This window comes from Ambystoma mexicanum, chromosome 12, assembly GCF_040938575.1.
Source record: "Ambystoma mexicanum isolate Mex_15411 chromosome 12, UKY_AmexF1_1, whole genome shotgun sequence".
Lineage (NCBI taxonomy): Eukaryota > Metazoa > Chordata > Amphibia > Caudata > Ambystomatidae > Ambystoma > Ambystoma mexicanum.
This window is the reverse complement of record NC_090936.1, coordinates 885,865,051-885,879,374: the sequence shown is the minus strand read 5'-3', so window position 1 is coordinate 885,879,374 and position 14,324 is coordinate 885,865,051. Positions and strand designations below refer to the sequence as shown.

The 14,324-nt window shown below is 53.2% G+C and overlaps 1 protein-coding gene across 4 annotated transcripts in view; it reads left to right on the top strand.

Annotated features, from left to right (window-relative positions):
* NAP1L1 (nucleosome assembly protein 1 like 1) overlaps positions 1 to 13,813 on the top strand; it is a 269,587-nt gene extending 255,774 nt beyond the window's left edge. For all 4 annotated transcript variants that reach the window (XM_069629373.1, XM_069629371.1, XM_069629370.1 and 1 more), the window contains one exon: positions 13,136 to 13,813. In XM_069629373.1, coding sequence (XP_069485474.1) covers positions 13,136 to 13,171 — 36 coding nt within the window. In that variant the 3' untranslated portion in view covers positions 13,172 to 13,813. The remainder of the gene's footprint in view (positions 1 to 13,135) is intronic.
* Positions 13,814 to 14,324: the final 511 nt, after the last annotated feature.

Here is a 14,324-nt window from a genome sequence, read left to right as displayed (position 1 = left end):
CGTTAGTGCTATTTTTTTCACGTTTTTTCTCAAAAACTTCGTTTTTTCGGTCAAAAGAGCCTCAAGCTCCACCGACTCTCCATCCGATCAACGGGGACCCGTTTCGGATTCGTCTGTGCCCCTCAAGGGTGAAGATTTCATCGAGCTACGCTTTTGGAGGACTCCAGAAGTTTCTCAGGCCCGGCCATGGCCCAGGAGAAGGGAAGCTCGACGCCCGGAAAGCTGTTCAGGGTCTGCCCTGGATGCCAGCTGCAGAACGTCTTCAAGGAGGACGAACACTCTTTTTGTCTTTACTGCCTACATGAGGACAAGACGCACGTGGAGACGAACTGTGCGTTTTGCGGCAACATGTCGGAGCGGACCATGAAGGACCGCCATCAACGTCTCGCCAACTGGCTAGAAGGGAAGAGCCCGTCCGGCGAGAAGAGGAAGAAATCCGAGCGGTCTTCTAAGACCTTTGAGGACGCCCCGGCGACGGGGGTCCAACATAAGGCCAAGCACCGCGAGTCCGCTGGCACTGGGAGCGCCGAACGGTCGGGCTCTACGGGCGCCAGGCAGGGCGCACCCTCCCCGGCACCATCAACCACGAGCCAACGCTCTGGGTCGGGTAAGAGGAAGGCCGAGCACCCGGCGAAGCTCCTGGAGAGGCCCCGGTCGAGCTCGAAGGCGGAGGGGGAGCGAGGCAGTGTCCCCCCCCCCCCCCCCCCTCAAGGATAAGGCGGCGAGCGCACCTAAGGTGGTGAAGGCCTTAATCCATCCGGCCAAGCCCTCTATCGATACTGTCGCGGCGGCCCTGGCTCAGCCTGTGGAGGCTACACCAGTGGTGGCGACCTCGGGGCTCAGTCTCCCTGCCACCTCGGAGGGAGTCCTCTTTTGTGCCCATCGATAGGACCCCCGTGAAATCCCCCGTGGGGAAGAAAAAGGGGGGGGGGGGCAGGGCGTCGTCGTAGATTCGGCCTCAACCTCGGAGGAGGAGCTGGTCGGGGTCTTAAGCCTCGGCGTGGAAGAAGACCGGCCCGTCGGGATGGATCCCGACGCAGGTGACGACGACATCGTCGAGGGTACTGACGGGGCCCCTGATCGCCCGTCGGATTCCCCTCTGCCAGCGCCTCGAGACAACTCGGTGGCCATTTTGTTGGCTATACAGTCCTTATGCTCAGAGATAAGGACGAGACTACCGTTGCCGACGGAACCTCTCCCGTCTGGGGACCCAGAACCGGGACCTTCTGGTGTTCCCCCTACCAAGAAAAGAAGGATCCACCCTCCACCTCCTTTTCAGCCGTCGCGCCCCTTCCAGCCCTCCTCCCCGTCCACCCGAGGGGATGATACGGGGACTGTACGGGCGACGAGGTATACGACGAGGATGTACCGTCTCCTCCCACCAGGGCTTCTCCGCCCGACGAGATTGGATCGTTCCACTCAAGGATCGCCAGGGCATCCGAGCTTTTCCAACTCTGCCCTGAGGAGAAGAAGGAAGGTTTCCTTTATCAGCGGCGCGAGGCCAAGAGGAAGACGGTCCTTGCGGTGCCTCTATTGGATGACATTTGGGATGAGGGCCTCACCCTCCTCAAGAACCCGTCCATGACGCCAGCTAGAAGAGACCGGTACGAGAGAAAGTACCGGGTCCCGGACACGGCCCCCCTGTGCCTCCAGGTGCAGCCTACTCCGGACTCCGTCGTCTCCGCGGCGGCCAGGAAAAAAGCGGGGGGGGGGGGGTGCGGCCTCCACATCGACTTCCCCACCGGACGCCGAGGGAAAGAAATTGGACGCTATGGGACGCAGTCATCTCGTCTGCAGCGACGACGATTAAAGCTGCCAACGCCTTGGCTATCGTGGCCTGATACGACAAGGAGCTCTGGTACAAACTGGCTCCCCTGCTGGACTTCTTGCCGGACGACAAGAGGGCAGAGGCCCTGGAGATCCTGCAGGAAGGTGAGGTGGCTTCGGACCACGCCATTACCGTTGCGACGGACATCGCCGACACTGGGTTCCGCCAGTTGGGCAACGGCGTTTGCCTTAGGCGGCGTGGATGGCTCAAGGCTACGTACTTCCGTCAAGACGTTCAGACCAGAGTCCTGGACATGCCCTTCGATGGGAACAACCTGTTTGGGAAAACGGTGGACGATTCCCTTCAGGCCATTAAAGCGGACACCGAGACGGCCCGGGCCCTGGGAGTTCTGCAACAACGACGGACGCCCTTTCGGAGCAGCGGAGGCAAGGGCACCTCCAAAGGTTCCGGCGGCGGTTTCTCCTCCTACCGTCAAGCGGCCCGCTCGTCATCTCAGGAGGCCTACAGAGGACGAGGCAAGCCTGGCGGACCCCGCCGTCGTCGCCAAGGACAAGGCGCTAAAGCCTCGTCGAAGCAGGATTGAACCGGCCGGGGGTCGGGCCCCCACCGAAGCACCCCGGTGGGAGGCCGGCTGGCGAGCTTCGTCAGCGTGTGGGAGTCCATCTCCACCGACCGTTGGGTGCTGGACGCCTTGGCCCGGGGCCACGCGCTCGAGTTTCAAAGAAAGTGTCCGCGCGTCCCCCCCGTGGCCAGGAAAGAACTTCATGGAGGTGAAGGCGATGCTCAAGAAGGGCGCCATCGAACTCGTCCCAAAGAGGCTTCGGGGCTCCGGAGTCTACTCGAGATACTTCCTCGTGAAGAAGACAGGGGGGGATGGCGCCCCATCCTGGACCTGCGACCTCTGAACAAGTTCATCAAGGCGCAAAAGTTCCGGATGGTCACCCTCCAGCACGTCCTGGGTCAGCTGGAGGAAGGAGACTTCCTGTCGTCGTTGGATTTGGAGGATGCCTACTTCCATATTCCCATCTTGAAGGGGCACCGAAAATTCCTCAGGTTTGTGGTCCAAGGGCGGCATTACCAGTTCAAAGACCTCCCCTTCGGTCTACGGTCGGCACCCAGGGTGTTCACCAAGTGCCTCGCACGGGTGGCGGCTCAGCTGCGCCGCGAAGGGATCCACGTCTACCCCTACCTGGACGACTGGCTCATCCGAGCCAAGACAAGGGAGCTCGCCGTGGTTCACACGGCAAGGACCGTCCAACTTCTCACGGACCTGGGATTCTCCGTGAACTACGCCAAATCCCACCTGGTACCCGCGCAAGACACTGTTTCTGGGAGCGAGGCTCAACACCGTGTCCCTTCTGGCCTCCCCGTCGGAGGAGAGGACCAGGACCATCCTGGGCAAGGTGCAGCGGATCTTGGTGGCCGACGCGGCCAAGGTGAGGTCCATCAAGTCCCTCCTTGGAATGATGTCTTCCTGCATCTACCTCATTTCCATGTGCAGGCTCCGGATGCGCCCGTTGCAGGAGTTCCTGGACGCGCGCTGGATCCAAACGACGGGCAGCTTCGAGGAAAGGATCACACTCGGAGAGTTTCCGACGAAAGGATCACACTCGGAGAGTTTCCGACGAGCGATCCGGTGGTGGGGCACCCGCGCGCATCTGACGGCAGGCATGGACTTACAGACCCCAGCCCACCAGGAGACAGTGACCACGGATGCCTCCCTGGAAGGGTGGGGAGCGCACACCGAAAATCTGCACGCAAGGGGCCTTTGGCTCCCGACGGAGAAATCCTTACATATCAACGTCCTGGAGCTCCGTGCAGTGTTTTGGGCCCTCAGGTCCTTCCTTCCGTCCCTCAAGGGCAAGGTGGTGAGGATCTTCTCTGACAACACCACCACCATGTTTTACATCAGAAAACAGGGCGGAACCAGGTCCCCAGCACTGTCCAAGGAGGCGCAGGACCTGTGGCATTGGGCAGTCGCCCAAGGGATGTTTCTGGTGCCGTTTCATCTGGCAGGGATAAAAAACACCATCGCCGACTCACTCAGCAGGGAGCTGCGCTCGTGCCACGAGTGGGAACTACGGCAGGATCTAGTGGATCGCCTCTTCCGACGGTGGGGCACACCCCAGATCGACCTGTTCGCGACGGCGACGAACTCCAAGTGCCGGAGGTTCGCCAGCAGGTTTCCCCAGGCGAAGAGCATGGGCGATGCTTTCTCGTTCCCCTGGGAGGGCCTGTTCCTCTACGCGTTCCCTCCTTTGCCACTGCTAATCCGGCTCGTCAACCAGCTCAAGAGGTCACGGTGCAGGATGATCCTCGTCGCACCTGCGTGGACGAGGCAGATATGGTTCCCGGACCTTCTGGACTTGTCAGCGTCCCCGCCAATCAAGCTGCCGGTGGACGCAGATCTGCTCTCCAGGGAAGGAGGCGCCATCCTCCACCACAACCCGAAATCGCTGAACTTGCAGGCCTGGCTCCTGCAGCGCTAGAGTTTGGAGGATACGACATACCGGCCGACTGCAGAGAGGTTCTTGCAAAGGCCAGGGCGTCCTCGACTCTTAAATGCTACGGACACAAATGGAAGAGGTTCTCTGTCTGGTGCCACGCACAGAAGATTAACCCTCTATGGATTACGGCTCCCCAAGTTCTGCCGTACCTGCTGACGGTGGCCAAAGCTGGACTGGCACACGCGTCCATCAAGATTCATCTTGCTGCGATCTCCCGATACACCAGAACCACGGGACGGACGTCCTTGTGGTCTCATCGTCTGGTGAACGAGTTCATGAAGGGACTGTTCAGATCGTTCCCGCCCGTGAAGGCTCCGGCCCCGGCGTGGGAGCTCAACGTGGTGCTGACCAAGCTCATGGGACCTCCGTTCGAGCCTCTGCACTCGGCCCCGTTGAAGTTTCTGTCGTGGAAAACAGCGTTTCTTGTGGCCATCACCTCCGCACGACGGGTGGGAGAGATCCAGTACTTGACTTTTCACGACACGAGGGTAGTGCTCAGGACGCACCCCTCCTTCATGCCCAAGGTACCGTCGGACTTCCATCTCAACGAACCCTTGGTGTTGCCTGTATTCTTCCCGTCGCCTTCGTCGCCGGCTGAGAGGACTTTGCACTCGCTGGATGTGGCTAGAGCGCTGAAGTTCTACGTGGACCGGAAGACGTCACAACTCTTTGTGAACTTTGGACCTGTCAATCAGGGGAAGGCTCTTCCGAAGGCTTCCATTTCCAGATGGCTCTCCGGCTGTATCATGTACTGTCATCGGTTGGCAAACCGACCGCTGCCCGGCCGTCCGAGAGCCCATTCCACCAGAGCGATCGCAGCTACCACGGCGTTCCTTTCTGGTGTGCACCTGCTGGACATATGCAGGGCTGCTACGTGGAGGTCGACGCACACCTTCACGAAGTTCTACTGCGTCTATCGGGATTCCAGGGAGGAGTCCAGGGTCGGCCAAGCAGTGCTGCGCAACCTGTTCGCCTGAGGTGAGCCTGGTGAGGAGGTAAGATGCTTAAGGTTGAGTTTGATGCAATGCTTAATGTTGAGCCTTTGCCACCTCCCGTGGTTGTGCATGTGTGTACTGCTATGTATTCTTTATTCATGAGCATGTGAATCCATGCCAGACCCCATGCTGGAGAAGGAACAAGTTACTTACCTGTAACTGTTGTTCTCCAGCATGGGTCTGGCATGGATTCACATGCGAACCCTCCCGCCTACCCCTCTGCGGCTCTTCACTTGGTCATACTGCCACTTCACGTGCTTCCAAATCTGAAGATGGCTGCCAGAGGCGGTGCTTAGGTAGAGGGCAGTCATTGGCTGTGGTCAGTATGACGCAGAGACCAGTGATTGGTTATTACTACGAAAGACAGATCAGAAACGAAACTGATACTGGTTTTTTCTTTACCGAGGATTCCCAGCCTGACGACGGGGAATATTCATGAGCATGTGAATCCATGCCAGACCCATGCTGGAGAACAGTTACAGGTAAGTAACTTGTTCCTTCCATGCCTCGAGGGTGGTGCCTAGGACGCACCCCTGCTTTATGCCCAAGGTGCCGTCGGACTTCCATCTTAATGAGTTACCTGTTTTCTTCCCGTCTCCTTTGTCGCCGGCCGAGAGGACTTTGCACTCGCTGGATGTGCCTAGATCGCTGAAGTTCTACGTGGACCGCACAAAGTTTCCGGAGGACATCACAGCTGTTTGTGAACTTTGAACCTGTGAATCAAGGGAAGGCTCTCTCGAAGTCTTCTATTTCCAGATGGCTCTCCGGCTGTATCATGCACTCACCGGTTGGCTAACCGCTGCCAGGCCGTCCGAGAGCCCATTCGACCAGAGCGATTTCTGCTACTACGGTATTCTTATCTGGTGTGCCCCTGCTGGACTTCTGCAGGGCTGCTACGTGGAGGTCGACGCACACCTTTATGAGATTCTACTGCATCGATCGGGATTCCAGAGAGGAGTCCAGGGTCGGCCAAGCAGTGCTGCGCAACCTGTTCGCTTAAGGTGAGCCTGGTGAGGAGGTAAGATGCTTAATGTTGTGTTTTTTGGCCACCCCCCCCCCGTGGTTGTGCATGTGTGTACTGCTATTTAATCTTATATTCATGAGCATGTGAATCCATGCCAGACCCCAAGCTGGAGAAGGAAAAAGTTACTTACCTGTAACTGTTGTTCTCCAGCATGGGTCTGGCATGGATTCACATGCAAACCCTCCCGCCTACCCCTCTGCGGCTCTTCACTTGGTCATACTGCCACTTCACGTGCTACCAAATCTGAAGATGGCTGCCAGAGGCGGGGCTTAGGTAGAGGGCAGTCATTGGCTGTGGTCAGTGTGACGCAGAGATCAGTGATTGGTTACTACTAGGAAAGACAGATCAGAAACGAAACGGATACTGATTTTTCTCCAGCATTGGATCTTTCATGGATTCACATGCTTTGAATATTCCCCGTCGTCAGGCTGGGAATCCCCGGTACATTGTATAGACCCTTTCCCGTAGGAAAACTTTTTCGACGCTTATGCGTCCTATCCACCTCGTTTTGTATCATGCGTGCCCGTGCCGTCAGGACGTCATGATATAAATACAGGCCCCGCCCCCACGCTCCCTCAGATTTCAACCGTCTTTCAAAGCAGTGGGATCCTCGTGGTTACTACTAGTGAAAACTAGGTTATTTTTTATTTTTTTGTCTGTTTCGCGTAAGCGAAGTTCAAATTCTGGAGAATTATGTCTGGAAAGGCGTTATTTCGCCCATGTGCAACCTGTGGCCTCAAAAAGGTTTATGAAGGAGACGGCCACATGGACTGTATCTACTGCCTCCACCCGCACCACACGGCGGAGACATGTGAGATATGCCAGGGTTTCTCCCAAAAAACCCTTAAGGACCGTAAAAGAAGGCTGGTCGACTGGCTTAATGACGGAGCGGGTGCCTACCCGGCTTCGGAAGTTGGCTCCACGGCCTCCAGGAGCAAGTCGGAGCCTCCATCGAAGAAGGTGCGGCCAGCAGAAATTCGCGCTGAGGACAAGCATAAGGGGAAACATGCTGGATCCTCCTCGTCACATAAAAAGCCCTCCTCCTCATCATCTAAGACGGAGAGGCTAGCGCTGTCTAAATCCTCCTCAGGGGACCGTCCCAGGTCTTCCGTGAGTCGAGAAGCTTCAGCCGGGAAGTCGGCATCGAAATCGACGACGAAGTCTAAGGGCTCGACGACGACGACTTCCTCGTTTACCTCGGTGTCATTGACGATGCCTATTACCGTTCAAGCAGCAGCGGTTGGGATTCCTTCGTCGACGGAGACTCAGTCTATGGCTTGGCTGCCTGAGGTCTATGACCCGATCCCCCCTGAGGTCTTACTGCAGCCAGACACGGCCTGCTCGGCGGAAGGGGAAGGTGACATGGTTCTGCAGCCATCGGATTTAGGCTTACGGCCTTCCACGTCGACGGCGAGTGCGAGCGGGGGTATGGTACCTATATCATCCACGTTACTGAACCCCCAGACAGTTTTGTCTCTGGATGTGCTTAATACTCTTCAGAAGCTACTACAGCGGCTGGATACCCAGTTCCCTCAACCTGGGACGTCATCGTCACTTTTGTCTGTACCTTCCATCGACGAGCAAACTTGTACGGCTCGCTCGTCGACGAATCACCCATCGGCTCCCCAGGCGGTGAAAGATCGTCCTCGAGCTCAGGAGGAGGGTGAGTTGTCGGAGTCCGACTCTATACGTGATGACTCGGGGTCAGACATCTCCCTGTCACCGTCGAGGGACCCGACATGGAATTCGGATGTAGAATTGGAGTCTACGAGGAGCCAGACACAGCCATCTCCCCCTGATGATGTGGGAGCCTTCCATGCAATGATGGGGAAAGCGTGTTCCGAATTCGGCTTGATGCCTGAGGAGCAGAGGAAAGACTGTTTCCTTTTTGACCATATGGGTCAAAGGAGAAAATCGGTATTTGCCATCCCAATCCTTGACCACGTGTGGCAAGAAGGTCTCAAGACGATGCGCCATCCGTTCTCGGAACCAGCCATAAAGGGACGGATCGAGAAAAAGTTTAAAGCTCCGGAGTCCACTCCAAAATGTCTAACATCACAGCCTCTGTCTGACTCGGTGGTGTCGGCGGCAGCGGCTAGGAAGGCCAGGGTCCAGCAAAAATGTTCAACGCCACCGGAAAGCGAGGCTAGGAGGCAGGACGCATTTGGAAAGAAGGTGCTCTCGGTCGGAGCGACGACAGTAAGAGCAGCCAATTCCTTAGCGATCGTGTCACGATATGATAGGGAAATGTGGCACAAATTAGCCCCTATCCTAGAACACCTGCCAGATGAACACCGGAAAGCAGCTATGTTACTGGTGCGGGACGGCGAAGAGGCCTCGAACCACGCTATTAATATCGCAGTTGACCTAGCAGAGTCTGGTTTCAAACAAATCAACCATGGAGTAGTGCTTCGTCGACAAGCGTGGCTCAAATGTACTACTTTCCGTCCTGAAGTACAGTACAAAGTCCTGGACATGCCATGCGAAGGGGAGCACCTGTTTGGCGAAAAGGTTGATGAAGCGCTGAAAGGGATGAAAGAAGACACGGATACTGCTAGGTCCCTCGGCGCCCTTCAAACGGGTAGAAATTTTCGCTCTTTTCGCCCCTTCAGAGGTGCTTCTGGAAACTCCCGCTTTGGAGCCTCGAGGGACCGTGGATTTAACAGGCCCTCGTACTCTTCACAAGGGTTCAGACGAGCGTCCCAGTCGGCACGTGGAAGCAGGGACTATCAAGCCTCCAGGCGTCGAGGCTCAGGTCCGTCGTCAACGAAGAACAAGCAAACCAGCAACCAATGACGGCCTTTGGAACGTCCTGGGGGGTCGAGTCTCATCACTTCGACCGATGGAAATGCATCACCAAAGATCGATGGGTCCTAGACACGATTCGCATGGGTCATGCGCTGCAATTCAAAGACAAGCCTCCGCGTCTTCCTCCTTTATTCTCGACACAGCCCCACCTCCAAATCCTACGACAAGAGGCGGCGCTTATGTTGCGAAAAGGGGCGGTAGAGAGAGTTCCTGTGGCACAGGAAGGCCAAGGAGTTTATTCCAGGTTCTTTGTGGTCAAAAAGCCAAATGGCAAATGGAGGCCCATTCTCGACCTGAGGGTACTCAACAAGTGGCTAAAGAGCCAAAAATTCAAAATGCTAAAACTCCAAGAGGTTATCAGATCGGTGCAACCCATGGACTATCTATCATCACTAGACCTTCAGGATGCTTATTTTCACATCCCAATACGCCCACGACACAGGAAATATTTAAGATTCGTCGTCGGGAGAAAGCATTTTCAGTTCAAGATCCTCCCGTTCGGGCTCAAGTCCTCCCCCAGGACGTTCACCAAGTGCTTGGCCCCTATAGCGGCCCATTTAAGGAAGGATGGTCATCATGTCTATCCATATCTAGACGACTGGCTAGTCAGAGGGTCATCCAAAGAACAAACACGAGACAGTCTACGAGCCACAATGTCCATCTTACAGGAACTGGGCTTCGCAATAAACTTCAACAAGTCCTCAGTAGAGCCTTCGAGGACCTTGGTCTTTCTAGGAGCGGAGTTTCATACACACACAAGCCTGGTAAAACCATCCAGCGAAAGAATTCAGAAACTTCAAAACAAGGCGTCGGAATGGAGAGGCGGTACCAAAGTCTCTGTGCGCAAGTACATGTCCCTGCTAGGGACCATGTCGTCCTGCATTCCGTTAATAAACAACTGCCGTCTGTTTATGAGGCCTTGCCAGGAATTTCTAGCGGACCGTTGGGCACAGAGCAGAGGTCGCTGGTCCGACAGACTGGTCGTCAACGAACAACTAGTTCAAGCACTCGGCTGGTGGAAAGTGTCTACTCATCTAACGAAAGGGATGCCTCTACTGGAACCAGAGTTCCAAAAGACGGTGGTGACGGATGCATCGCTGAGCGGATGGGGAGCTCATCTGGATATGTTACAGGTTCAAGGCCAGTGGTCTTTGCAGGAGTCCTCCCTGCATATCAACCTGCTAGAACTGAGAGCAGTGCGATGGGCTCTGAAGTCTTTTCTTCCGCAACTGAGGGACTCGGTGGTGCGTGTCATGACGGACAACACCACTACGATGTTCTACTTGAGGAAACAAGGAGGGACACGTTCCAGGTCCCTATCGACGGAGGCACAGAAAATCTGGCATTGGGCCCTGCAACACAACATGCAAATCTTAGCGTTTCACCTACCAGGAGTGAAAAACGTGGAAGCCGATGCCCTCAGCAGAGAAATGAACGAAGTTCACGAATGGGTGCTGAACGACCAACAACTTCAACAAGTATTCAAGGAATGGGGACACCCTTCCATAGACCTGTTTGCAACGAAGAACAACAAGAAATGCCATCAGTACGCAAGCAGATGGCCTCAGCAGGGCTCACTGGGGGATGCGTTCTCATTCCCATGGACGAACAAATTCCTGTACGCATTCCCTCCTTTTCCCCTTGTCCGGAGGACGTTGCAATGGATCCTCAGGTATCCATGTCGGGTAATTCTGGTGGCCCCATACTGGGCCAGACAGGTGTGGTTTTCAGACCTACTACACTTAGCGGCGGCGGAACCGATGAGATTCCAGAAGACCCCCGACCTTCTGTCTCGACAGGAGGGTGTCGTTTGGCATCACGACCCGGACAGCCTCAAGTTGACGGCCTGGCTCCTGACTTCGCCGAATTTGGTCGGCTAACGATTCCGGAGGACTGTCGACGTATCCTGCAAGAGCACCTTCCACAAACGCCTCATACGCGTACAAATGGAAAAGGTTCTGTCAATGGTGTAAGGATCAACCAGGTTTGGCCCCGCAATCGATTAGGCCGGAACAGCTCCTTCCATACTTGCTGTTATTAGCTCAAAAGGGCCTGTCGGTGTCGTCAATAAAAGTACACCTAGCAGCCATTTCCAGGTTTACTCGTCGACGGCACTCGGCACCATTGTTCAGCGACCGCCTGATTAAGCACTTCCTTAAAGGCCTCTTTCGGAGTTTCCCTCCAGAGAAGAAATTTCCACCGGAGTGGAGCCTCAATCTGGTCTTAACGTCTCTTATGAAGCCTCCTTTTGAGCCAATGTCATCATCGTCTCTAAAGTTTCTGTCGTGGAAATTGGCCTTCCTGGTGGCCATCACTTCAGCCCGACGTATTTCAGAAGTTCAGGCTCTAATGGTAGACCCACCATACTTGCGATTTTTCAAGACCAAGGTAGTCCTAGCCACTAACCCACAGTTCATACCAAAAGCTCCTTCGGTGTTCCATAAACACTCCTCTATTGTGTTACCTACGTTTTTTCCGGAGCCATGCTCGGGAGCGGAGCGCATGCTACACACATTGGATGTAAAAAGGGCTCTCAAATTTTATCTTCATCGTACGCAACCATTCAGAGAAACGAGACAGCTGTTCGTGGCATATGGTTTGGGTGCTAGAGGAAAAGCCATTTCAAAGCAAGGACTATCAAGATGGGTGTCATCTACTATTTCGTACTGCCATTCCAGGGCAGGGAAGCCTCTTCTACGACGGCCGAGAGCTCATTCAACTAGAGCAGCGGCATCGTCGACGGCACTGTGGGCCGGAGTCCCTCTAGGGGACATCTGCATGGCGGCTACCTGGGCGACTACACACACCTTTACCCGCCATTACTGCCTGTCGCAGCAACATGCCGAAGACACCCGGATGGGACAGGCGGTGCTTCGACACCTATTCCAGTAAGGTAAGCCCCGGCTGCGGGGTTGCATCCTGTGGAATTTATGACTGTATGTGGTCCGTTTTTTCCTATGTTAACTATTACTGATGTATACATGATCATAGGGAACGGCCTTTACGAAGAAAGTATATGGGTTTGCATGCACGCCTCCTCTTGGGGGTAGTACTGCTATGTAATCTATTCAAAGCATGTGAATCCATGAAAGATCCAATGCTGGAGAAGGGAATAGTTTCTTACCTGTAACTCCATTTCTCCAGCATTGGTATCTTTCATGGATTCACATGCGCCCACCTGCCTCCCCTGATCATGCAAACCGGTTCCCCCACTACTTTGGGGGCCGAAATCTGAGGGAGCGCGGGGGCGGGGCCTGTATTTATATCATGACGTCCTGACGGCACGGGCACGCATGATACAAAACGAGGTGGATAGGACGCATAAGCGTCGAAAAAGTTTTCCTACGGGAAAGGGTCTATACAATGTACCGGGGATTCCCAGCCTGACGACGGGGAATATTCAAAGCATGTGAATCCATGAAAGATACCAATGCTGGAGAAATGGAGTTACAGGTAAGAAACTATTCCCTTTTCTTTACCGAGGATTCCCAGCCTGACGACTGGGAATATTCATGAGCATGTGAATCCATGCCAGACCCATGCTTGAGAACAGTTACAGGTAAGTAACTTGTTCCCTATTGGCTGCAGAGTAGATGAACCATAAATGACTAAACTGAATGCAGTTCATTTTTATATTGCTGGTTATTCAGAGGATTCTTAGCCTGGCGGGCAGTATGTAACCGTGTTTGAATCATACACCAATATTGGAGAACCACAGTTACAGGTAATTAACATATTCTATGTTCAGCAATGGTGTGAAGCAATGCTCTAAAACACTTTCTCCACACAACAGTTGACCTTGATGGTGCAGCTTCCACTGGTTAAGCTCAGGAATTAGTTCCTGTTGTAACACCAATGATTTGAGTAGGAGCCTCTTGGCAATAGTACTCCAATTGCTGTAGCTTTCAATATAACGTTGATTTTTTTCTGGATAGGGTTGCATGAATGACATTTTTACTGTTTGAAATGATTACATAATTCTTTTGAACCTGAAACGCTTCTTCTATTACAGAAGGATCAGAATCCAGCAGAGTGCAAGCAGCAGTGAAGCAGTGTGTAAAGAAGTGGCCTTGAGCAATTACCTGCACTGTAATAGCCTACACTCACTTAGTTACTTGCAGCCTTATGTTTTTGTATTTCCTGGTAGAATCAAGTACATGAATTTTTTGTTAAAATATATAAATAAAAACATTTAAAGAGAAGTTTCAAATGTAAGCCTCCCATTCTACTTGGCATTTTAAGTCTCTTCTGGCATACTTAAAATGCAGTGAATCTCGGCATCAATGTTCATTCTTTGTCTCTTCTGTCATGTAGTTTTGGACTGCAGCCGTTGAGGATACCAAACAGTTTTTCAACAAAAAATATTAAAGAAAATAATTCTTCTTGAGAACCAACCAAAGTATTTCAGCCCAGTAATTTTGAAGTTTGTCTGCTTGCACTAGATGTGCCTTCCCCTTACTTTCCTAGAAATGCAATGATGTGATCACTGGGAGACGATGCATTTTGAATTTGACTGAAGACTAAAGAACTGGTTGTCAAATTCCAACGACCATGTCTAATGTTCATAACTGCTTGTTTGCAATGGGTTTTTGTATTTTATGTGATGGTGATTTACATTTAATATCTAGTCACCATATTAAGGTTGTTTACCACTGGGGTGTGAATAAAACCTAGTATTTTCAGAAACAAAGTATTTGGTGTTTATGTATGATGTGTGAGCATTTCAGAAGTCTAAGCATGCACTGTATTGGGAAAGCACTTAATTATCCAGCATTGGAGCTTTTGTAGATTGACGTTCTGTTTGAATACTCCCAATCAGATCAGGAATCCTCAGTAACAGCAGTTTTTATTTAAATTGCATCGCTAGTGTAGTCGTTTTGGGTCATCTTGTCCTGCCTCAATAGGCAGCATGCACCTTGGCTCCTTCTCTAGGGGCTCACTTCAGATTTGTACAGTGCAAGTCTTGGGAGTGTCCTACCAGTTCGAACAACTCAACATTGTTCTTAAATTTCAGTCTTTGGCCATCTAATCTAACTTGATTGGTGTTTGTATCCTTCAGGGAGTGCTCTCAGCACGCCTTTCCAACTACCAGCTTTGTTTAACAGATCTGTCTGTTCTGCCACCATTGCTGATCAAAAGGCTATAATGAACCTTTTTTTTAAGATATGCTCCATCTGAAAAAATGTTTGCGAGTAGAGCAT